This window comes from Falco naumanni, chromosome 13 (assembly GCF_017639655.2).
Source record: "Falco naumanni isolate bFalNau1 chromosome 13, bFalNau1.pat, whole genome shotgun sequence".
Taxonomy (NCBI): Eukaryota; Metazoa; Chordata; class Aves; order Falconiformes; family Falconidae; genus Falco; species Falco naumanni.
This window is the reverse complement of record NC_054066.1, coordinates 24,688,313-24,714,163: the sequence shown is the minus strand read 5'-3', so window position 1 is coordinate 24,714,163 and position 25,851 is coordinate 24,688,313. Positions and strand designations below refer to the sequence as shown.

Here is a 25,851-nt window from a genome sequence, read left to right as displayed (position 1 = left end):
AGTACGCTGTAAGGCGAAACGTGTGGAGCATTCATGGTGCATGGTCCATGTGCAGGGCTTGCAGTTCAGGTCAGCTGCCACAGAAATCACGGATGTGCTGATTCCCAGAGTTGCTACATCTTTTTTAGTTCTCAGAACATCTCCACAAGGGACTTTGGGCATGAAGTACTGATTGTAGAAAGTTATTTAATCGTGGGTGTTGATTCCCTTCGTGCCAGGAGGTCACTGATGCCCTGTTCGTTCACAGGAAGCATAGTGGCGAGAAGCCCTATGTGTGTGACCGGTGCGGGCAGCGGTTTGCTCAGGCCAGCACACTCACCTACCATGTGCGTCGCCACACAGGCGAGAAGCCTTACGTGTGTGACAGCTGTGGAAAAGCGTTTGCCGTCTCAAGTTCTCTCATCACCCATTCTCGAAAACATACAGGTAAGGGGAGCCAGAGCACTGGGGTACCGGAACGGGCCTGGCAAGGGAGGACTGGCTGCCCACGGAGGGGCTGGGTAGTGACCCAGGAGTCTGTAGGTTGGGAGTTACCACTAGAGTTGTCATCCAGCTCCTTTCTTGTGTTTTTTCCCTTTGATTCCAGTTTAGGGAGCTCTTTCTCCCATTGGACGTTACCTCTGTTTCATTTTGATTTGTTCTTTATGTGTATTCTGGTTTATATATTGAAATAACATACTCCTTGTGTTTCCTTTAGGAGAGAAGCCATATATCTGTGGCATTTGTGAAAAGAGTTTTATTTCCTCTGGAGAGCTCAATAAACATTTTCGGTCCCATACAGGTCAGTTTCCAGACAGGCTGCTTCCTGCACTATAAATAATATTCTACTTTTACCCTTTTGCCTTTAAAATACACCATATTGTGCTGTATTTGAAAGAAGCAAGTTTCTTAATTTATATATGTCTGTGTTAACATAATTTAAAGAAAATATTTGTGAAATTTTTTTTAATTGCCTTTTTCAGACTAATGTCTGTGTAACAGCATAGGTGTTGATGTACGATCATGGCTTTACTTCTGACGTTTGGGGTTTTTTGCTTTGTTTTAATGTATTACTCTGGAAACAATTTCATTCTCAATACACACAGACAAAATAACAATGTTACTAGTTGTATTCTAAAATAAACCATTGAAATCCGTTTTTCTACATCTCATAACTGTGTTTTCTTTTAATTTCAACATTGTTCTAACTGCCTAACCAATTTTTTTCAGGTGAAAGACCATTTATCTGTGAAATGTGTGGAAATTCTTACACGGATATAAAAAATCTTAAGAAGCACAAAACGAAAGTTCACACAGGTGAGCTCCTTGTGCAGAGAAAGATTAGGAAACTACATCAACTGTTTTGTCTTCGGTACTGAATAACATACCCAAGCCTAAAATTAGAAAATAAAAGATTTTTGGATAGTGTCTCTATAGAGCCAAAAGCATCTGCTTTTAGAGGTACCCAAACCTTTTAAAGCATGAAGTAGATGTTTTAAAGTAGATTGAAGACAAATTTTCAAGTATTTGCATTGCTATAGCAAACACAGGTTGAGCAACGTAGAAGTGGATTGCTGCTGACAAGAATTTTCTGTACGTGAATATGTACTTTCTTGTACTAGTAACTTGTGAGAGCTTCCCATGTGAAGGCATAGTGTGAATTGTAGGAAATTTTTCACTTCTGCTGAATATGTTAAAGGAGTATGTCTTTACGAGGGCAGTAACTGAGGTGAACAAGGCATACTGGTTACAAGAAATGCTTTACATCTTGAAGGCACAAATATTTTTAACGTAATGGTGGAAGATAGCTTCTTTTTTTTTTAATATATGCAGTCTATGTTAATCCAAGTCTGAGCTGGATTAGCAAACACACGAGATCAGACAGCTGGCAAAATGTTCCCAGCTGCAAATATTGCTCTAAAAAGACTTTTCAAATCTCTGTTTCAAAGATCTATTCTAGATAGCAGATTTTGATGAGAAAGAAATTTGACAGATATTACTTGCCTTCAGTACGAAGCACAGAGATGTTCAGCTAGCCAGCCTGTGTCAGCAGTGGCTCCAAACAGCTCATTATCTGTCCAGCCTGAAGTGCATTACCCATAATTTCCTTGCCTTTGTCATATGGAAAGAGAATAGTAGATGTCTGTATGTTTGGATTGGGAGGATGGGAAAACAAGTCATGCGCAGAGGCAGCTTTGAACGTCCAGAGCTTGAGAAGCCCCGTTTAGGAAGGCCCCGGTGCAGCAGGACTCCTGCAGAAGCAAGGGTGAAGTGAGGGCAGCAGTGACTGGAGGGGGCTGGCGGAGCCTGAGGGTGAGAGCTGGGATTGCTGCCAAGGCAGGTCAGCCCTCATGGAGGGACAGGAGTGCTTCGCCGCTTCGGACCACTTCAATAGAGGGAGGGTTAAATACCTGATGTGGGTTGGCGAGCTGTGCAAGAGCAGTGGCAGACTGCGTTCGAACAAAGCAGTGAGGAGGCTGTCGGCGGCGATTTCAGTTTAGAATAGGAATTCATTTCTCAGGTGGCTGGATAAAAACTGCAGTGGGTCTGGCTGGGATGGAGTTAATGTTTTCTCCCGAAGTTGTTTATGGATCAATGATGTATTGTCCATTGCTGTTGCAGTTGAAAGAGGATACTTGGATGTGGCTTGTAGATTTTCTGGGGTGGAAAATCTCAAGGAAACCTTCATAATGACATTTTTTCCAAAGCTCCTTTGTGCACTATGATGTTGAGGTTTTGTTATCTTCTGTGCCATGCCAAGTAGAGGTCAAGTTGGAGTGCATCAGCTGCTTAGTTGTCATGCTACAAGCAGCAGAGGATGCGATTCTTAGTGCTTACATTGCTTAGCCAGCTGGTTCTGGCTTTGCGGCACGTTGGAGCGCTGATAGCCCAGCTGCCCAAGCAGTCTTTGACACACCAAGTGCTGGTTTTGACAGTCATTTGAAAGGGAATTTGCAGAATTTGCACAGGGGCTTTTGAACATTTATTTCTTTTGTGGTTTTTTTTCTTCCCCCCTCCTCAGGATCTGAAACTCCTCCCGATTCTAATGCACTTGATAATTCTTTCAATGAACAAGAATCCATTCAGAGTCAGAAAAGTCCTTTACCGGAGTCCATAGATGTGAAGCCTTCTGAGATGTCTTTAGCACTTCCTCTTCCCATTGGGACTGAAGACCATCAGATGCTGCTTCCCGTGACGGGTAATCAGTCTCCTTCATCAGAAACATTACTAAGATCTGCTGTGACTGGATATTCAGAACCTCAGTTTATTTTCTTGCAGCAGTTATACTGACAGCGCAGTACAGAGCCATCACCATCATTTGGTAGTGAACTTGTATACGTTTGGTAAGATGAACATAAGCAAGCAAGCAGTCACACTTTTTTAATTGGACTTGCTCTTTTTTTTTTCTTTTTCCTCTGTGTAAAGATACTTGTAAGGCAATTCCATTGTGCAGCGCTGTCTTTTGGGTTTTGTTGAATTGTGCTAATCTACAGTCAAAACTCTGTTTGCAATTAACACTGATTTCCAGGAGACAAATCCTTTCCAGCAACACCTGCCTTAAGAATTCTCTGTTACATGTTGAGTGTATTTTGGAGATCTCCCATGTTCCTGCTGATCCGATGTGTCACAACGTCATTTGAGAGCAGACATTTTAAGCCATATTTGATAGCTGAAGAATACTAACCCAGAGGTTTAAGGGGAAAATCATAATTTGAATGTACTAACAAGCTTGTACTTCTGCATTCTAAGGTGATATAATGGTACATGACGGAAGGTAGGCCAGTGCTCTGGTGAGGTGCTTGCCAAGAATTACTGCTGTCTGCCAGAAGTATCCATCTTCAGTTGAAGGCTGACCAGAGGGCAAGTTTTGTGTGTATTTTCCTGACGAGGCCAGTAAAGGAGGGTTAATTTTTTTTTTTTTTTTTGCATGGTAAGCCAGGGGGTTCTAGTAGCATAGATAATACTGGGTATTCTTTCCAACAAGTCACTTTTTCTTTTCAGTGAATCCAGCATTGTTGTATCTTGTCCCAGATTTATTTTTCACGTCTCTAAAACACCCTGGTTTTGGCACAAACAGCAACATTTGCTCAAAAGGAGAGCTGGAACACACGTGTTGTAGATGAGAGGAAAAGATGCATTGACTTAATTGTGAGGCATGAATCATAGCTTCATAATCCTTTTTTTATAGTAGTGCTTCTTCTTGTGCTAGACTGTAGGCGCAAAAGAGGAAATAAATCCTGCCCTTCACTGTGAAAATGATAAGCGAATGCCACATGAGGGGGCATTAAGGAAGAATACAACAGAGCAGATCGATATTCTTCCAGGCAAGGTTTTCTTAAGTGTGACTGATTAGTTTTAATTGAAGTATTTATGTATTGCTTTACCTCTCATGTCACTTGTCCACAGTAAACCAGTATCTAGCAAGACCCATGTGAAGGTATGTTTTGTTACTAGCAGTGTACATTTTTAAAAAGCAACATTTTTAGTGTCTTGGTAGGGTCATTAGTTAAAGACTAGTTGACAGCAGGAGTACTTTTATACTCCATTTTGCCAGCTTCTTCCATTAACATAATGTTAGCATTAAGTAATCATCAAATAGTAAGCAAACAGTCATAGTACTGTACCAACAATGCATTTAAGGATATTATTTGTTGGTTATTTACTTGGTGCTAGCATTCGATTTCCACTGATGCCTTGTGTCCAGACACTGATAAATAGAAGAGCATAGGAGATACCTCTTAACTGATTCTGTTCTACATGGAGTAATAATTAATCTGCACCTTAATTAAACAGACTTGTGAAAAATTTCTTGGAGGATTTAATTTAAATATGGGGCCAGTGGTCCCTTGATTCCCGGGCATGACTACAGATATTATTTTTTTTCTTCTTCCTACATCTTTGTACGTGTAAAGTTGTAGGCCTTTTGCTTCTTTGTGTTGATCATCTTGGTATGTGGCATGTTTAAAAACTCTGCTTCTTGATCATATTTCATGCTTTAATATATGGCAAATTTGCTGATAAAGTCTGCCACAGGCAGGAAGGAGTACAACTACGTTCACTGGGAACATTCTTAATGCAGGTATCTCTGACTCTGTCTGCTGGAGCTAATTACTGTTGTAACTGCCTGACTTACTTTCTTTGCTTATCGATACTACAGCATTTACAAACAGCTGATGTCCTTCGCAGTACTGGCAAAGGACAATGGATGAAGTTTTCTGATATTTTTTTCACCTCCTCTTTGTTTGTCATTTCCTCTTTTCCTCCCTGTTTTGCTTTTGTATCTTCTGTTGTTGATGTAGCACCTTAGTCTTGCCATTTAAGATTGGAGAACCACAAAGATTGGGATCTTGACTGTGTTAAAAAAGCAACCTCTGTGTAGCTTGTCCTAAAGGCTCCTCTTTACTTTCTCTCTCTGAAAATATAGCAAAAGTCTTGGGATAGAGATAGGCTTAGTCATGAATACTGAAAAAGAACAGTACTGGACAACTGATAAATTACGTATTTTAACAGCTTTGAAAGATAAACTAATGATATGCTGCTGTTATCTGAGGAAAAGTATCTGAAGTGTAACATAGCCAGGATAAATGATCACAAGAGAGAACTAGCTCTGGAAGAAAAAAAAATTTCAAAATTACATTCCTACATAGAAAATGCATTCCATAACAATGTTTGTTTGGACTGTTTTTATATTTCTAAAATTATAGCTTGTTACTGTATTCTTAGATTTCAGACTTTTTTAAAAAATACAGTGCTTAGATTTATACAGGATTTGTTTAGATACTTAGTAACACTTGCTTTATTAGTCATTTAGTTTTCTTTATAGACAAGAAGATAATCATTATTTTTTACAAGACAACAATTTTAACCTTTCTTAATAGAAAACACAAGCTTGTAGTTTTGTCTTGGAGCAATAATTTAGTGACCTGCACTCTTGAGTCCCCATCTGAGAGTCTTGATTTTTATTTTCATCTTTTGTGAAGATATCTCAGCTGCTGAGGTATGATCTCTATGAACTGTATTCATTTACTAGAATATAGATTTTAAATATATATACACACACACACACACACAAAAAAAATACTCGTAGGTGTGTTCAGGCTGGGTGCTGTAGGACCTGAAGAAGCAGGTCTGTACTGTACCTTTTGCCAACAGGTGCATGGAAATGGGCTGCACATCAAAGTCCTGGGTTTAAGGATTCTGAGTTCATTTTGGAGGTACAAGGTTTGTAACAGCATTGATAACTTCTGTAAGGGATTAATATGGGAAAGCATGGAATCTTGTTAGGCAGACATCTCCTTGAGACCTGCCTGCAGAAGGCAAGAGGGAATTTTAATAATTCCATTAACAGTAACTTAGAGAAAATGACATGATTTGTCACACTGTTTCAGTACCGGTTCAGTCAATTTTGCACTGACATTGGTGCAAGTTTTGCCTGAACAGGTTATCTGCACCTAGAAGTCCCTGAATTGGCTATTGGGAAATACTTATGTGAGAATAGCTCCTTGTATGACACTTGCTTCAAAATTTGTGTCTGTACGTGGGCACAAAGCATGACAACTTTTCTGAAATCATGTGTTTCAAACCAGCTTTCAAGTATGGACAAGTCCCATGTTAAGGATTTCAGGGCTGTGATCTTGGAAAGTCTAGTGGTAGGCCTTGCAGAGTTAAGTTCAGATAAGGACTAATAACTGATCTTTTTGGTTAAATTATTTTTAAAGTATCTTTCATGTATATACAATTTTTCCTCTGTTATTTGTATATACCTCAACTCTCAATTTTATAATTCCCTGGGAAGGGAGGGAGTTGTACATATTTTAGCCTGAAGTGTTTTATGTTAGACTTTAATAAACTTGTTTTGTAATTTTCCCTCACCTTGTCTCCTGTTTTAACTGCAAGGGGTAGCAAGAAAAGGAGGAGGGAAGCAGTCTAACATAACCACCATCAAAGCACCCTGTGAGAAGGACACACGGTAGCCCTTGGTGCAGCACGCTACCACAGCAAGGATTGCTACTTTTTCTTCACAGTAAACACACCTGATTTTTCTCATAGCAGATATTTTGGGTCTGTTCACACAAAATTAAACAAAAACTTTATTCTGAATACAGTCTAGTACAATGACTCTTGGGTTAATTTTGTCTACTTGTTTTGAGGTTTTGGGGGAGGTTGGTTGTTCTGGGGTTTCGTTGTTTTTTGTGGTTTGGTTTTGTTTTTATTTTTTACACAGTGCTTTGTAGATGCGGGTTTTATGTTAAAGTAGATAGTGAATTTCTTTATCAAATTTGTATCTTAACTTATTTTTACTAGATTGTTTAATTTTACAGAAGGTGGTATCATGGCTAGAGTACACAGTAGGACTTAGGGTACCTGTGTTGTACCACTGGCCTGCTGGGTCTGTCCTTTTCCTTCCCTTTAAACTGGGGCAAAAATGCTGCCTTTCAGCAAGGTACTGCGAGTTCTGGAAGCTGAAACAGTGCTTTACAGAGCAGGATTACACTTGCTTTAGCTACTAGAATAACTTAGAAGAACATGGCAAAAAATTCTAGGCTATATAAATTCTCTCACTCCAAAGAATGCAAGATACGTCTTGTATGACTGTCAAGGTTTGGCTTCCAGAGAAAGGAAAGCAATAAACGTCTCTAGCGTAGACCTCTAAGCAATACAGGTTTTAGCACAAACAATTATTTTAGTTTGCAGGAACCTTTGTATACAAAATTCAGGAGGAATTACTCTGCAGCCCTTTCTTACAAAGGGATACCAAAGTAAACTGTAACACATGAGCTGTTTTTATGGATATTGCCAATAATGCAGAGTGCTCTTACGGGCCAAGCATCTTGCTGTTAAACAAGGGTTCAGACAGAGTACAAACATTTCAAAAACATACGCTAGCACTTTTGAAAGGAGATGCCATTGATCCTGTGATATTTTGTGTATGATATTTTGCTATTTTACCACATCTACTAAAGATAAAATACTGCCGTTGGTAGGGTTGGGACTGACCCAGTAGATTTGGTTCCCTGTTACCACAGCAGATTAATGAATGTCATTCATGCAAGTAAATTAAGACTTAATTTGGGCAATGAAAGTAGTTTGAAAGAGAAAGATAGATATATAGAAAAAACCATACCTCAATCTGAATCTGGTAGTGGTCTTTCTGGCAAGAAATTGTATCATCAGTGTCTCAGTAGTGAGAGTACCCTCTCAGAGTATAACCTGCAGTGCTTCAGAGCAGCAACACTCAGAAAAATACCAGCTTTGATAAATCAGGCTTATGTAATTATTTAAAAAACTAAGTATTTTCATAGCATGTAGATTCTTCTCAAACAATCTCATTCAGTATATCCTCAACTTCTGTTCTCATTGCTCTGTTCTTCCTGTTTAACAGCATCTAAAATACCAGCTCCTCTCTAGAATAGGGTTTTCACAGTGTGACTAGGGAGTGCTTAAGGAGAGGTCTACAGGTTGAGAGGGCCCTGTGCATACATACCTGCCCTGGGGGCTTGCCTCATCTTCTTAGGATACTAAGTGCTTTGTGGAGCAATAGTCAGACTATTTTGGGGGTGGGAGGAATGACAAAAAACCAACTGAACAGCAACAGTCTTCTACATACAACAGCTGTTGGTACCACCTTGATCCTTTCATACCTCTCCCTGTTTCTACACTACTGCTGTGATAATACAGAATGCGAACATCAGCAGTTACGTCACTGCTGCTTAGGTATTGTTGTTGAAAGTATTTTCTTTTTCCCCTCATACTTTGATCTTGTAGGTCCTTTGCCTACGGATTATTCTGTTACTTTATACTAATTTTTAACAGGCACAGTTAGACGTGCAGAAGATTGCACTAGTGAGAGCCTTTGAGCGAACCTCTGCTGTCTGGTTTGGTGACTTTTCTATTTAGCAGCGTGTATCTAGTCACCTCTACAGGTATGCACAGAGCGGGTGGAAAAAGGAAACAAGCTGAGTGGTTCCCAAACTTCTACAAAGTCTGTATTCAAACCATTAAACAATGTTTAACTACCATTATATGCATATGTTGTCTTATTCATGTGCAGGAGCTGCCACATGGCTATCATGATAGAAATCTTTTTAAACAGTTTTCAAGAGACAGGAATAAATAACGACACCAGGTTTGGTGGTGTTTTTCATTTGTAGTACAAGAAAGAAATACATGCCGCGAGTTAATCAAAATACCATTGATATCCCAGTAAATTAGGTTCACTAATTCATTTAACTTGGTTTTAAAAAAAGTCACTCTTGGAAAAAGATCAAAAGCATGCAACTACTAAGTCAGAGATGACAGTTTATAGAGCACAGTAACAACAAATGGATTTACCCAAACCTCTTGGCTTCAGCAGGAATCTTGTTCTACAGCATATCTGCTTTGCTGTCAAGCAAAGCTCCTGCCCAGCAGCTGTGCCAGGTGTTTAAGTTTTTGTCAGTTTGATGGGCCTGGCTGTACTCCAGAGACACAGCGATGTTACCTGTGGGCTGTTCCTGCGGCGTGGAAGCCTGACTGCAGAGACTGCAGCCCAGGAAGGCAACGGCAGCTCTTCCTCTGCAGCAGCTGTGTGGAAGAGGACCCTGTGGTCACGATGCTCTGTTCACAGGCGCTACTGCTGCTCTGGTCCAGCCCCTGCATCTTTTTTTAAATAAGCAGCACTTGATAGAAGTGCTGATCTCAGGGGGTCTTTAAAAACAGCGGAGTAGTTCAGCTGCTAGGAGTTCAACTCATGCATCTGCACTGCTGCAGTCTAAACCCTTTGCATGCCTCTGGTCAGTGACTGTTTACTCCCCACTACTGCTAAGAATACCTAGTGTCACTCACTCGCTGTAGTGAAAATGTTTTCTTCTAAGCATGTTCTTTTACTAAATTTATCTGTTGCCTCAAAACCCTAGAGCTACAATTAATCATGGTACAGCAAAGGAGATAGAGCACTGTAGAAATAACTGCAGCAAAATTAATGAATTTTCATATTAATGGGCTCTTAATAGATTGAGCGTTATTTAGCAACAAATTTTAAGGTCAGTGGTTTGCTGTTTTATCTCTAATGCCATTTCAAGCGGTTTTACATTCCTTGTAGACTAAAGACCCAGAAGCAACAATGTGCAGCCAGTCTGGTATTAATAGAATTTAACTTGGTAGAAACCAGATAGGAAAAGCTCAACCGTATGGAATGCATCAAGCTGCTACCTCACTCACAAGTGTTCTGAAACAGCTGCAATGGCCAGACTGGCATTAGCATCTTTCTTTGTCACCTCTCCACAACTCGGTGTCCAGTAGTAATGCCTCCGAAGGCCGTGGGAGAGCTCCGCAAGGTGAATGTGCCCATCCACTTCGTACGGTTCCACATCGGTACGGCTGGGTCTCAGGCGGCCTGTCTGGATTAATTCTGAAAAGGCCTGAAATGAATAAAACCAAGACTATAATATTCCCTTTTGACTGACTGCAGTGAGTGCTCTAGAAGATAACACACAGTAGGAGAGTACTTGATCATTTCAGTATGCTGGTGTCCAGTGAGTCTCTTCACAGCACCATCATCATAATTTTTTAAAATACTTAGTAATTCAGGTATCTTGTTCACTAATTGCTGCAGTCTTCCCAATGACTGTAAAAACAAGTTAGAACAAACAAACTAAACAAAACCCTTTTAGAAGAGTTCAGAAGCACTTACCATACAGGTGGCTTCATCAAATTTGTTCCCCCAGATGTAAATATAGGAAAGTTCCATGTTTGTTTTCATCGCATCTGAAAGAGCTACGAGTCCTTTGCCACTTATGTTGTTGCTTACCACCGACAACCTAATAAACAGAGAAAGTAGTTACACAAGTGCATGCCAAACCACAGAATTCCCATCTTTTAATTGAAACTGAGAGCTTAACTATGATTTATCCTTATATTTTATCATTATCTGTTACTGTATATCATATTTGTTATTGTTAATATAATTACTTATTTATATCAAGGCCAGTCCAAATGCAAAATTTTTTCAGGTTGTAAAAGCAGTTTGGATTATGGGCTTGTACTATTTCTAAAGGCATTTCCATGACTCCTGCAGCCAGGTTGGTCACGATTTAGTTCTTCAGTGTCAGGGACTTGCTGCGTGGTAGCCAGGTCTCATCTGTGCTTTGAAGCCCAAGCCTTGGCATTTATCCAGGCTAAGCTTTGATCTTTGTGGAGTGGCAGTTATTTTTATATTAGTGAACCTGGAAGGCTTTCAGAGGCACCTAGCAGCCACCACCTCCTCAGTCTGCTACTTAAAACTAATGGCTTCAGGTAACACCTTTGATCAGCTTTTACATCCTGCCGGCGCATGGTTTAATACAAGGTACGGGGAGATTACAGCTCCTCCGGGTTCACCCGGAAGCTGACTTCCACAGGGGATTTTCTTACGTGGTGAAGATCAGAATCAACAAATATAGTGCCTTATCCCTGCGTGGAATCTGATTATCTTAAAATTCTGAAGATGTACAGCTCTTGTTTGTTTTTGTTTGTGCATCACAGGGACCTAAGCTTTCAAGATGCAGAAAGAATTAACAAGAGCTAATTGCCTCACCCCCACCCCCCCACCCCCACCCCCTGCCAATTCTGAATGACTGTAAAAGCTGTGAATCACTGAAGTAAGATAAACCACTACAAAAACGGTTGTAAGCATCACTCCCTCTTGCCCCCCCCCCCCCCCCCCGAAAAAAAAAATAGAAGAACAAGCGTTGTCAGGCCACGCAGCAATGGACAAAATATGAAAAAAAGGAAGTACAAAGAAAGGGGACAAAATAAGTTACAAGCAGGCCTGGCAGTGTGGGAAGGTGAACACAAGGTGTTAGCATTGTGAAACTGAATGGTGTGTCTTGGCCTCGTGTTTTACTCCTTTAGCTCATGTGAAGCTACAGGGGACTTAATTCAAATACCAACACAGGCCTCCTGTGCCGTCTGAAATGCGTGAGTGTGTCCTGCCGGGTCTCCAGCTGCAGGGCTCCCAGAGGACCTGTGCTCACCTCCAGCACCCTAGGATGTCTCACAGGTCTCGGGGCACCTCACGTGGCAGGACACCCCTATGGTCAGCAAAGGAATCCCACCCAGTCTGTCACCCACAAGTTTTTTCCCTTGAGAAGGAAAAATGGACCAAAAAGTTTGGAACTTCCTGATTTATCTGTTTTGATCAACATCAAAGCACACAGCTTTGATGGCAGTTCAGCCACTGCAAAGTCCAAGTTTCTTACACCTGCGGTCTGGGGAAGCTGTGTAAATACTAACGCCTGCAGAGTCCTGTTGTACAAAGCCAAGGCTTCACTCAGGTAGATGGCTCCATCATCTTCTATTCGGTTTGCATTGAGATCTAGGATTTCCAGGGTTTGGTTCAGTTTTAGTAGTTCTCCCAGAAATTTTACACCATCACGGGTTATTTTATTACTGAAAGAGAGAAGCACACATTTATTTTTAAAAAAAAAGTGCTAAGAAAATTAGTTTCTAATGTTATTCAGGGCTATGTCACTTAATAACTCTTACCAGCTAAGATCGAGGTATCTCAGGCTGGAGTTTTCATATAATGCCTCACACAGTCGCTCTACACCGAAGTTTCTCATTTCGTGCTTGCACAAGTGTAGTTCCACAAGCGAGGAGTTATTTTTCAACATCAGAGCTACGTGAACTGTGGTCTCTTCCTAAAAACATACACTCAGTTTTATTAAGCTGCACTTCAGGGTAAGATATGGTCTTGCTTCAGTAAAAGGGAGATGCACAGCTAACAGCGAGATTTGGTCACCAGTAGCATTCTATTTTGTATATTGTATTAAAAATAGCCAGGAAAAAATACATTGTGATAATGCTGAAAATAAAAAAAAGAAAAAAAAAAAGGAAAAAACCAGAAATATATTTGCAGACTTACAGTACTAAATACATCCTTGCAAGATCAGAAGCATCACTGTTTGAATCATTCTGTCTAATCAGTTTTCCTCCCTGTCATTGCTCTTAAAAATCTGAATGTTTCAGCCAGTCTTCACTGACATTATTTTTTTGAGATGTAACGTGTTATTTAATGAAAAGAAACAGGATTGCTAGGGGAAAAAAATTGCCCTATTGCTGCTGTAAGGCAAAGTAAATTTGGTTTGAAGTATAAGAAAATAACAGTGAATACTGAGTCAAAAATAAGCAACAACCCAGAGACCTCAGAAAATTATAGAGTTGAAGGTGGAAACAATGGCAAACAGAGCCTCCCACAGGCACAGTCCAGGCCTTGCTGTCCTATATTTTCAATAGCTGTAGTTCAAGTGGGGTTCTGAAATTAGGTATAGGCAGTTCAAGCCCTGTCTTAGTAGAAAAGAAACAATTAAAACCTGTTTAAACTGTTAAATTCACCTTTGGGAATTTAGGAAGATCTGGCCTTTGTGACAGCTTAATTTCATTATCCTGTCATAAGGAAAATACTGTTGCAGACACCTGACAACTGCTGCCAGTCTGGTGAAACCACCACCGTGAAACCAAGCAGCTCTGTAGCCAAGGCTCCTCCAGCACCAGCTGTGCACAAAAGCTGCATGCCTGCAAGTGCACAAAAGCTGCATGCCTGCAAGTAAAAGCCCTGCAGCAAGGTGTGCCTCTACACACCCAGCAGCCTGAGAAGATCAAAAAGATCAATCACTGCCTTGCAGATTCTCTTTTCAGTGCTCGATTGTTTTGGAGGGTTTGTGTCTTTGTTTTGACTTACAAATGCATCATAGGTTTTACATTGATGAGGTTCATTCACTTGTTAAATTTATGCTTCAAGTTCACACAGCAAAACAACAAAACCACACAGCCCAGTGAATATGGCATATTGTTGAAGTCTGCCTTTCTTTAGGCTGTGGGCACTGCACTGCTCAGATAAAAACAGCCTTTTGTTCTTCCCCTCATTTCCTGCTAAACAGCATTTCTCCCTTAGTCTGCTGAACTATGCATGAAACTCTCCCTGCTGTAACAGGTTCTCCAGTACCCAGACCTCTCCGTGTTAACCCATTATTTAATGAACGCGTATGTACCAGGAAAGAAAATTTTATGTAATTAAACTTCTAGTTAAATAGGAGCAGCAGTGACTGCACAAAACTTGGCACAGAAAGAGGAAAAGAATATTTCTGCAAGAATTTACTTTGTAAGGAAACCCAGAGCACCATGTAGTTCAGACATCAATAAATATATCAGTAATGACTTTACTTATGCTTCTTTCTTTGACTGAGCTGACACTAATCTACTTACACACCTCTTGGCTGTATAGTAAAGGACGATTTAGATTTATTGCTTTGACTGATTTGTTCTGAGTCAGGGCTGTTGCTATTGCTATTAGACACTCCATACCCTGGAAACGAAAATAAACAAACTCTTTAGAGAAACCTGTTCAATGTATAGATCAAGCAACCAATTTACTACAATGACTTAGAATTGACTGTCAAGAAGATCAAAAACGTCAAATGAATGGGCTCAGGTTGGAAATACTATTTTTTCTGCCTCCATGTACTCTGGAGAGTTGCAAGTGCAGTAGCCAAGTGCTTACAGACACATAATGTATTTTCTGATAATAACAGTGCCAACTCCCTATGGAATAATAGAGTGGAATTAGACTAAGCAGTACAAACGACTAGGAAATTTGGCAACTGAGAAAGTAAAAAGCAAGACTAATGAATCTCTAAGATACTTGTCCATTTAATTGATCCTGTATTTTGGTTTTCCTGATTTGTGAAGCAAAATCAGCTTGCGTGTGTTCCCTGAGGTCTTTGGTAAAAGTCTTAGCTAACATTTGTCCACTGGGTAAATTCATACTAAATGTGAATAATGTGGTACAGAGAAGCCAGAGACTAGAATACGGGCCAGTTCAGGGGTTATTTTATTTCCTTCTAGTTTGCTCACTAATTTATATTTATGTTACTTTCCAGTTAGGCTGGTCTACACCCAAAGCCATTTCATTTTAAACCAACTCTCTGTCAACTCCCTACACCAAGCATAAACACATTAAGCTTTCAAATAAATCCTACACTGGTCACACTTCCCTCATTTACCTATTCATAACACTCTTCATGCTTTCTGAAGGTATTCCCCCTTCTAGTTTAGGAGAAAATTCTGTAATTCCAGGAAAGAAATATGGGTTTTTAGAAGTGATCCACAGGCTTTTACCGACTAGAGTGGGAAGCACCCTGCTTAGGGATTGACCCATTCGTCCTAGGTGCACTGTGTAAAAAGTCTCAGCACCTGATTCTAGGAGGTGGCGGGTTATCCAAGATCAAATTGGGTGCCTCTGTGCTCAATTCAGTACTGTTGTGCTTATGGCCTTTATGGATCGAGCTCTGAAAGGAGCAACAGAGCTATGGGACTGGGTGACTTTCAGGCATTACAGCACCACACACTTAAGAAGAAAAAGAACCTCCAGGGAATAAGAAGTCCTTCCCTCAACATGAATTACACAGGGCTTAGACAGCATAAGAAAAATGAACAGCAGAAGCAAACCTCAGAAAATCTGAAAGCCAAGCACTTGAATTCCCAGGGACATTGTGGCAATAATACATCATCCGTTAATGACTTCACAGGTGCTTTATGCAACATGCCTTTCCAAGTATGCATTGCCATATTATACATTGTGTTACCTGGAGCTATCACAAAATGTAAAATCAATGACAAAAGATGGCATTCCCCCCTGATTAAGCACTGCAGGACCTTTGTGATACCCTTGAAAGACTTACATCATTGATGATAATTTTACTGGGTTACTCACTATATCACAGTCTCCAAGATCCAGCTTCTCCAAGGTTGAGTTAATTTGTAGCATTGAAGCAAAAAACATCCCACCTTTGTTGCCTATTTTGTTTCCAGTCATTCTCATATACACAAGAGTTTTATTCCTCTAGACAAAAAAAAAAAAAAAAAAAAAAATTCCTTTCAAACAGCCTGATAAACAACACTGTCCTTTTCCTTGTGAATCTCGCTGGTTGTCACACAAAAACAAAACAACCCTCCAGAAGAATTGTGTCTAAGTGATGACACTGACTAAGCAGTTGGCTCAGGCTCCCCTCAGTGGAGTCAAAAGCATGAGAGTCTGGAAGCAAAACTCCAGTATTTCAAACCTTTTGTTTCTCCCAGGTTCACAAATTTCATAGTCACAAAAATAATCCAGGCAGATATTTCTGCCTAAGTTGACATCTGAAATGCAAATGATATCAAAACTGATTTTAATCTAGTAAGTGTATTTTAAACAAGAAAGTAATCTGCTTTATTTTTTCATAATCTTTTAAATCACATGACCAGTCAAAGTCAAACCAGTGTGTAAGTCTTTGCAGGACTGGTGACTTCACTGGTAATGTAAGGTTCTGATCAGACATCTAGGAAAGTCAGCATCTTTCCCCTCACCCATCACAGAATTTCAATGGGTAGGAAATAGCTATTTAACTATTAAAGCCCCAAATGCAATGCAGAGTAACTTTTTACTCTTAATTCCTCAGTACCACATAGTCACTGACTACCAGAGATGATGGTTGATTGAGTTAAAGATTACAAAATGAGTAGTTCTGTGAGCAGCAGAACTATTGAAGCCTGGTTTCATACGCTTTTTATGTCTTCCACGTGTCCTCAGTACCCCTTCCCCCACTGCAGTATGGCATCTACTACAGCATCTTCCTCCCTCGGTAACACCCCCCCTTCACCCCGGATCCCCCCCCCCCCCCCGCCCGGCCCAGCAGCCAAGGGGCTGGTGCTCAGGACCTGCCACCCTCCTGCTCAGCAAACCCCGCAAACGCTGCCCGGGGCTGCACACCCAGCCTGGGGTGTTGCCACCCCGGGCTGTACAACCTAGAGTACAGGGCTGTACAACCTAGAGTACCGCCGTAGGTTCTGGAGGCCTGTCAAATGCAGTTGAAATCAATTTGGTTTGAAGCCCATGAAGGAGGAAGAAAGAGCTCGTGTGAGTGTCGTTTCACAGACACAACACATAGGCCCCATTTCCTTGGGAAACCACCTGAAAAATAACAAACTTGTTTTTATGCTGCTGCTGTAAGGGAAAGTTTTGAAAACATGTCTCAGACATCCTGGATCATGACAAATATTGATGTCAACGTACAAGCAAATTTAACACATAAAACGACAAAACAAACAAACAAACAAAAAAAAAAGGGAAAACCGATGGCATTATTTATTCTATAGCATAGCTTGGCATTTTTCACACAGCAAACTCCAGCTGTGATAGCTGTGATAATGAAGTGTTAATGGCAGGACAGTGCAACTTTCTCTCCTGTGGAACCTGATTCCTGAAGTCTGCCCTGGGAAAACAAGGGATCCCTGGGACAGAGCAAAATGCTGAATGGTGGAAAACAGAGGGCCCTTTCAGCCCGCTCCGAGGTTGGCAGGACAGTTAGCACTGTTTATCAAAAGCAAAAATATCAAACTTGATGCCATTGTCTAAAACTCCCAGACAAATACTCACGTGGAGCGCTCCTGCTATCAGCTCTGCTCCACTTGTGCCAATATCATTAAACATCAGGTTAAGGTACCGCAGAGTGGAATTTTCCTTAGGAACAAACAAAGCAGAAAGTAGTGAGATTTCTTCCCAGATCATGCCTGCATTTTTCAAAAAGGAGATGCATCATACATGTATTTAAAACCTCTGTCCCTCACTGCATTTCAGGCAGCCCCTGATTTAGAGTAGTTAAAGAAAGTTGTCAGATGATGAGAGTAAGGCAGAAAAACTTGTAGCTTGAAGGTCCTCTTAGGCTTACAGAAACCACCTAGGAACCCATGTGCTCAGTGTGACCAAACGAGGCAGGTGGTCAAGCTCAGACGCAGACTTTCAGGCATTTTGTGAACTTACTGGCACTCCCCAAGCTGCAGGAACACAGGAACCAAGTGGCAACTCATCATTTTCTGCCTGTGTCCTAATGCTTACAATGGCAAAAAGCAGCATTAAAGTTTCCTATGTTTAGACCTACAAAAAGGCTAACAGAGATGATAAAGTATCTAAACAAAGACCCTGGCACACTTGACACTACCATTGCCTCCTTTATTGAATTGAACTGTAAGCCTAAAAGCCCCATGGTTTATTCCACTCTTCTGTCTCCAGGACCTCATTGCCAAATGTCTGACAGTTTTCTACCAGAAAATTAAAAATCTCCCCAGAGAATACAATCTGAGATTCTAGTAGGGTGGATTTTGATGTGAAAGTCAAAATTAATGGGATTTTGCCAAATCAATGCATTCTTCTCTCCAACACTCCACATACAAATATTATCCTAACCAAATAAATTACAAGTTGCTGAAAGATAAACATCACTTTGGCACCTGGAGGAATGCTGCCACGTTCTTTGCTCCACTATCAGTCAACACGTTACACCTAAGATCCAAACCTGAAAAAGATGAAGACTATGACAGACACGTATCTATAATTAACTGATCTCTAAACAAAAAGAAATAAAACTGAACTAAAGCTGAAATCAACACTGCTGATGTTTTCTTATATTCACACAGCAATTTCAAACACACATGAAACAAGCTTACCTGTGACAAATACAGTGTCACGTAAGACAGAGGCAAGAACTTGAAGATCGTCACCTGTAACTCTCTGCACAGGCACTAGATGATTATTTCCAGCTATTTTTAATGTGATCCCTTTTGTCCATCTGCTGCAAGATAAAAATGTAAGAACATGGGGAGGAGTATAATGATACAGAAAAATGAATTCTCTCTCCACGTAAGTGTATTCATGCTTGCCCTCGCTGGTGTGTTTACCTGCAGTTACCTGCTGCCACTACCTTTGGTAACACCATGACAGATGACATGTTTCAAGCTGTACCTCAGCACTATCCTTTTTGATATTCTGAAGACACTGCACAGCTGCAAGAGCACACATACACAGAAAGCAGGAAGAAGCAAGGTGAGGGGAAGGCAGACAGAAACAAAGACTATCCTGGAGGTTTCCTCATCATCTCCTTTTTTACTTGCTCCCTTTATTTACTCTGTCCTGCCCTCAGGATCAAAAACTTATACAAACCCTTTCCCTACGCTGTATTTCTCAGGCTTTCTCTCCAAAGGGCTATTAACTTTTACCCCAGAAGCATCCATGAGAGGAAGCCTTACCTAGCCACATGATGAGAGAGAGTTTGGGTGGTTAATACCTTGGCAGGACTCAGAGACAGTTCAGGAAAGCGTTACCAGCTGGAAGCTAACTGGATGCAGCTAAGGGTTTTTTATACAGGAGCAGGACAAAAGGCTGGCAGTTAAGATGACTAGACACTGGGTTTGGCTTCTTTAAGGGACACAAAGGCACCATCCTGTAAATTTTTCACTTTGTTTTGATTTCACTGCTTGTAAAGCTGCCCAGAAGGGATATATGGCTACAAACTTCTGCCAAGATGATGTCAAGATGAGTCAAACCAGAACTTCAGCAGTAAATGCTAAACATGATTTGTGTTTAAGCCTGAAACTGCACAAACTTTCTCATTGTTCAGTTCCTTGTCCTGCTATCTTGTTTAAAGCTTTCAGAAGTATCGAAAACATGCTGTTTCTTATTTCCTTACGTTTCATCATTTTTATCAGCTTCTTGAAACACATGAGCAATGAAGGGGTTTTCAGGCTGGCCCAAGTTTTGGCAGGCCTGCACATAGCGCTGGTGAAGATCTGGAGGAACCGACATGACCTGATGGAAAACAAAACATGATCGCATGGTTACGGCAGCCTAGCAACATCACCGCGGGCCCAAGCACTGTTGTGCTGGGCTCTGCATGACAATAAAAAAGGGCTTGGCCTGCAAAGGGTTACAGCTCTTGGTATGCAACACAAGAATAACAGATAGATACAGACAGGCAAAGCACAAGGCAAAAACATGGATTTGTGGATGTGTTTCTGATCCGCCCTCGCGTAGGATCTGCCCTAACAGAGGATTAATATCCATACAGGCACGTCCTTTTTCCCCACGGAGCAGCTGGGCTGCACCCTCCACAGCCTACCTGAGCGATCGGCACCCACGCCAACCCGCCGTGACTGCCCCGCGGAGCTGGGCTGCTCCAAGGGGAACGGTGTTTGGCGATGGAGCCGTTCCCAAGGGCTGCCGGGCGGGCCAGGCGCAGGCAGGAGGCAGGCGGGCTGGCAGGAGGCCCGGCGGTGCTGGCCCTCCCCGCGGCTGTGGTGGGGACTCTCGTCAGCTCACCCCCGGAGCATTTACTTTGTGGTCTGCCCACGGTCTCCGAGGAGCCTTTGCAAAAATTTCCGTGGTTACACGGATTAGCAGTTACTTCAAAGGTACCTGCGCTGGTCCTTTCCACCAAATAAATCCTCCCAGAGACTTCAGTGCAGGTGGCAGGGGGTGGGCTGGGGTCGCATGCACTCCTGTCCCAGTGTGTGGGGCTCGCAGCTCGGTGCTGAACTCGGAGCCGATATAAAAGAAAATACCCTCATGCAACAGTGGAATTAGACCGGGAAGCCCAGCGTGGGTCTCTCCCCATGGTGGTCACTCAGCTCTTCCTCGTCCTGGTGGCACCTGGAAAGCACCCATCTCTGGAAACCCAGCCTCCTCCCAGCATAGTTACGGCAGCAGCGAAAAGGTCATCAGGTGGGAGATGACTGACAGCTGCCTCTCAGCCTCTGCTTTCCTTCTTATCATTCCTTCAGGCCATCTAGTCGCCCCTTCCCAGCTCCTGCTGTTTCATGTCTGGCAGCAGTACAGCTCCGGGGGTTATCCATACCGGACTCACTGGTGTCTCTCTGGCTCAGAAGCCACCAGGTGTTAGGTGAAGGTGCCACTTCTTTTACAATGGGACTCTTGCAGCTTTTTACAACCAGCACCGATGAAGACAGATCTCAGTGTTTGTAAATATAGACTTCAAGACTCAAGGAGGTTGCTTTGTCCAGCAGAATTTGGCTGTTGGGGCACTTCAGAATGCACTGGGATTCAAAGATAAGATCCTGCTGTATGTACTGCAGGATTTGGTCTCTATGAACACCACTGAGACTAGAACCTGTTCCTAAATGCTGAATTCTGCCAGTATTCATTTCGCATAGGAAGGTCATTGAGTGCTGTTGATTTTGAATTTTTTTCTCTCCTAACCAGAGCACAGAGGGCTGAGTCTCAGCAGAGCCAGGAGGCCAGTGCAGGGGCACTCATAGTCCCAAAGCTGACTCTCTTGGTTTTGAGGATGACCATGATCAGACTGCATAAGAAATACCAGAGAATGAAGTGCCAGAGAATGAAGCCCTTTCTCCCAGACACATCACAGACAAGATATTTTTCATTGATTTAGCCAACAACCATCACACCAGGGGTCCCAAGTCTAGAATATCTGGAAGAGCTGCACATGGAAAAGAACCTGATTGTAAGCGTCCCCAGAGACATCAATCACTGGAGGCACATGAATGTCCTCTACTTGGATCAGAATCACATACAGGACATATGCAAAGAACTGGGAGAGCTAAAAAGTCTTCTGAGCTTAGATTTAAGCAACAATCCCCTCTTTTGTAGTTTGCTGCCAGTTATTGGCCAGTTGCAGTCCCTTCGTCAGCTCAGGCTCTATAAAACAAACTTGCACAAAATCCCAGTGCAGATCTGTGAATACCTCCATCATGTTGAACTGCGTGGCTTTTCTGACAACAGCCTTCAGTGTCTGCCTAAAGAAACAGGGAACCTGACAAAACTGAAGGAAATTTGCCTCCAGAAAAATAGACTTGAATGTTTTCCCCGAGGAGCCTTGTCATATTGCTAATTTAGAAATAATAGATCTGGAACAAAATCTAATCAGTCTTATCCCAGGAGAGGGAGGCTTTTGGACAAATTTACTTAAGCTATTTTTAGCTTTTAATAACTTATCCTCCATTCCTCCTACACTGTAACACTGCCAAAAGTTGGCTGTGCTGAGTCTCGCAATCTCCTGCACAAGTTTCCCCCAGGTCTGAAGAATCTCACTGAAATGAGAGTGCTCAGACCTTCTGCTATCAGCCTGGAGGCGTTCCCACAGCCGGTCTGCTGCTGGCCAGCCCTTTCACATGTTTATCTAAGGAACACCAGACTGCACAAGATAGCCAGGTTCTTTACCAGATTAACCAGTGTCAGGATACTGGATCTGAGTGAAAACTGCTTTGATGATATTCCTAAAGGAATGTACACTGTGAAAAAAACAGAAGTATTTGCCCTGGGTGACAATCAGGTACAGGAGGTATTTTGTTCCTTTGTTATCATTTTTATTTTATTGATACCTCCCTTTTGCAAAATCTAAGTTCTTCATTACAACCCCGTGCCACCTTTCCCTACTACAGTGAGAAGGCATGTTCCACCTGGTACGCACCTAAGCCTGGGTTACTCATTATGACTGACATCTGAGTATTCAGTCAGGGTGAAAAAAAGCAGGAACGTGGAAACACTGACCTTTGTGTTGAATCATAAAGAAGGAATACTGACTGGAGGGACTGCTTCAGTCTTTATGCATCTTTTTTTCTGCTTACACTGGAAAATGAGCGCTGCATTTGCATAGAATCAATACATCATCAACTGAAACAAAGCAGAGGACAATTGAAAAATGTATGTCATACTGTTAATGCCTTTAACACAATTAACGTTTGCTGTTCATTTGACAATGAACAATTATGTACCCTCAAGTTGTGCTGTTCTAAGTGTGACAGTATTAATGGATGTGCTCATTTTAGGGTCCAGAATACACCTTTCCTTTTTATATAATGCTCTGCTTCTTCTCCAAGGAGATTTTCACTTGTGCAATTTTCTTCCTGAAGATTACATTTACAGAGGCAGTAATTTATGCAAAAGAATCACTTTCAGATTTCATTCATTTAAATTACTCTCCCTTGCACTGTGTATACAAAGGAAATAAAGCAGCAGACTAATGTTTCTGCTAAGAAATAAAATTAACCCCATAAGAAGTCCTTCCAGCAGAGGAAACAACCTGGATTTTTTTTTGCCAAAATTTCCACCATACGGTGAGGTATAATGTTATATTAACGAGCGGACTATTCTGTGTTCATCCATCAACAGTAATGCAGCTCCACAGCATTTTCTTGGAGATTTTTTTCCTAAAAACAAAATCCCAAAGATTACTGTTTAATTGACATAATGTATCTTTTTAATGACTCTGTCTAGGTACCTGTGGAGGTGAAAGAACTGACAAATTTGAAGTGCCTTAGCTGATCTGAAAACCAATTCAGTATCTTTCTCCTGGAGTCATTAGAGAGATTGTATTTGGGACAAGATACAGGAATTAAATTCAGCAAACTGCAGGTAGGAGCAATAGAAGGGGGAAGATCTTGGTGTGCTGCTGCATGACACTTCGATGGACTCCAGCTGCTTCCAAATGCGGGACTGAAGGTTCTCCTTGTCTCTTTAGGTACGTGGTGCAGCATCAGGCCAGGGCTGTCACAGTAGGGATAATATCAAAACGTAGTTTTTGAAACAATGTTCTCTCTCTGAATTTAGTAGTCATCCCAATAGCATTTCAGTTTATAAACCTTACTTCTGCACTTCCTAATATTCTCTCTACATTGATTATATCCCGAGCTAAGGAAAAATGCTTTAATTATTAAAACTTACGCACACATATTTTGCAGAAACTGGAAGAACTGCATGGAGAATAATTGTCTGGAGTACCTGCCTGCAACCATCAGCTCATTGAAAAATACTTGACTGTTGCAACAGTTTCTTCCAACAGCTCCTGCAGTCTGTCTGCCAAGTACAAGGTGAAAAACAGTCTTGGTGTTCATGGCCTTACGGACCCTAGTAAGTGTTTTGGAAGAGGGAGGGAGGGAAGGAAGGAATGCAGTACATCTTTCAGAGCTCATCCTCTAATTGCAAGGGAGCCAATAAAAGTTAGGAACTGGGAGGGTGGGGAAAGTGCTGTGCCCAAGGCACATGGATGCGAGTTCCTCACTCATGACCTACCTCAGCCTCAAGGTCTGGGGAAAAAGGTGCTTCCCAGAGCTCAGCTCGAAGCAGATCCCCTGATGTGATAGACCCACTGGGTCAGCACCAGTGACTCCAGGGGGGTGGTGAAGAACCGGGTCTCTAGGGGTGCTCCTCAGCCCAGTCTTTCCATCTTCCCCAGTTCTCCATTCCATCTCTGTGTGGCTCAGCTCACTGGCACTGTTGGTGTGCTAATTAGCAGGACTTTTGAAAGCTGAATCTGGCCACCTGGCTACCAGGAGAGTAGTCTTCAACTAGTGAATTGAATGCTTTGCTAGGAGAGCTTGAGTCCCATCCTTCTGTATTTGGGAGCGGATCCTTTGAACTTGGAATTCTGTGGTGAGATGCTCAATACACACATTCATTACATGCACAGGCCGAATCGTTTGTTCCTCATCCATGTGCTGTTTTGAGGAGCACGCGGGGATGCTCCACATCATTTGTTCTTTGTGCTGCAGCTGCTTTGTGTGTTCAGGTTTGCAAAAACTGCTCATTCAGAACAATCACCTGCCCCAGCTACCTGAGGATTTGGACAGTCTTCAGCAGCTGGAGTTGGTTCTTGTGGATGGAAACCGTGTGACAGACACTCAAACTGGAGTGTGTTGTCAGGGGACATCTGCCATCTGAGAATACTTACAGAAAAATAAGTTGTAGCAGTGGTGCTAAGAAAGTCACCACAATACACATAAAAAGCTGTGGGTTTAGTAATAGATACTCTGCAGAACAACCTAAAACAATAACTCTCTGTGCAACATCAAGAACATCTTAAACCACTCTTTGCATTGGCTACAGCAAAGCAGTACTTCTATTATTATGTTAAGGTAGGATATAGGGAACCATCAGGAAATACAGCACCGGGCATCGTTCAAAAACGTACCAGAAGGTTGTCACTGCCCCACCAGGTCACAGTCAGCAAACACAGAACAGCCCTTACAGCTTGCAAGGGAGTTTCCCTTAGTTCCTTGTCCAGCAGAAAGGGAACGGTTAGGGTGTTTTACTAACAGGTCAGATCCTCTAAGACAAGGCATTGCCCAAAGAAGAAACTAACTGCAGGTGGCATCTTCACTCTTGCTGACTGTATTTTGACTGCAGAGTTGAAGCTTCATTGCACAAATACATTGAACAAAACACATTTTTTGTGTGTTTTTGTGTTGCTTTTTTTCCCCCAAAGAACATCAGTCTATGTCACCAGTGGGCCACAGAATTAATTTGCTCAGAAAAAATACAGGGCAAGAAGAAAGGAGAGGTAAATCCTCAGTCTTTGATTCTTCTGAACCTGAATTATTTGTCTCTTTCTCTAATGTCTGTAATTTCTTCATGAACTACTCTATTTCTCCCAAACTGTTCTGAACTAAAAAGTGACATTTAAAGATGTGTAGTCATGATCATTTACTATTCTGATCGAAGGGTCTGGAGGACTACATTGTTAGCATCCTCCTGGTAAGAAATTCCTCTTGAAAAAAATAATGCACAGTAAAAGAAAAGTCAGGTAGCTGGCAGTCTATCTTAGCTGCAAACAATGTAGTCTAATACAGAATAAAAGGGTTTTTCAGAGACCACAATGTGCCTGGCTTTTTGCATCAAGAATATCCACCAGTAATACTGTTCCACGCAGCTTTTTCTCCAGGTATTCAGATTGTTCTCCTCTCTTTTTCAGATCCAAAGTCTGTGGCATGGGCTGACGAACCAGAAGGCGACTGGACCTTTCTCAACACTTAAGAATCTAAAGAAACAAAGAAAGAAGGAAAAGAAAGAAAAAGGAAAGGGAAAAGAGAAACCTGTGAAAGGATCAAAAGCAAGAAAGTGGTATGTGGGCAGTAAATTGCACAGAGCTTTCTTCATTTACAAGGGTAAATGTGAGCAGACATAAATGAGTAGTAGACAAGCAGTATTAAAGCTTCAAATCAGTGAGCGTTACAATGAAAACATCATTTTCTGAGGTTTGTTTTTGGGTTTTTGTCAACATTGACTCAGCT

The 25,851-nt window shown here is 41.7% G+C and overlaps 3 protein-coding genes across 7 annotated transcripts in view; 2 read left to right on the top strand and 1 right to left on the bottom strand.

The window, feature by feature from the left end:
• MYNN (myoneurin) overlaps positions 1-6,043 on the top strand; it is a 12,349-nt gene extending 6,306 nt beyond the window's left edge. For both annotated transcript variants that reach the window (XM_040612442.1, XM_040612443.1), the window contains 4 exons: positions 248-426; positions 698-781; positions 1,210-1,296; positions 3,002-6,043. In XM_040612442.1, coding sequence (XP_040468376.1) covers positions 248-426; positions 698-781; positions 1,210-1,296; positions 3,002-3,270 — 619 coding nt within the window. In that variant the 3' untranslated portion in view covers positions 3,271-6,043. The remainder of the gene's footprint in view (positions 1-247; positions 427-697; positions 782-1,209; positions 1,297-3,001) is intronic.
• Positions 3,388-23,138, bottom strand: LRRC34 (leucine rich repeat containing 34). 4 transcript variants are annotated; one of them, XM_040612452.1, is made up of 12 exons: positions 22,334-23,138; positions 19,926-21,125; positions 19,497-19,615; positions 18,478-18,602; positions 18,262-18,326; positions 17,411-17,494; positions 15,710-15,838; positions 14,207-14,302; positions 12,484-12,638; positions 12,232-12,387; positions 10,652-10,778; positions 3,388-10,379 (listed from the first exon to the last, which is right to left on the bottom strand). In XM_040612452.1, the coding sequence occupies exons 3-12, from the start codon at positions 19,610-19,612 to the stop codon at positions 10,176-10,178; spliced, it is 1,257 nt and encodes a 418-aa protein (XP_040468386.1). In that variant the 5' UTR covers positions 19,613-19,615; positions 19,926-21,125; positions 22,334-23,138; the 3' UTR covers positions 3,388-10,175. The 4 variants fall into 4 exon arrangements, with proteins under 4 accessions (XP_040468386.1, XP_040468388.1, XP_040468387.1 ...); XM_040612454.1 differs by lacking the exon at positions 19,926-21,125; XM_040612453.1 differs by lacking the exon at positions 22,334-23,138 and having other exon boundaries at positions 19,926-21,229.
• LRRIQ4 (leucine rich repeats and IQ motif containing 4) lies at positions 20,419-25,851 on the top strand. The gene is given in 10 exon segments (XM_040613583.1): positions 20,419-20,527; positions 21,051-21,219; positions 21,221-21,641; positions 21,643-21,823; positions 21,826-22,124; positions 23,060-23,197; positions 23,534-23,586; positions 23,588-23,652; positions 24,351-24,525; positions 25,475-25,851. Coding segments are annotated over 10 exon segments (1,881 nt in total). The 3' UTR covers positions 25,746-25,851.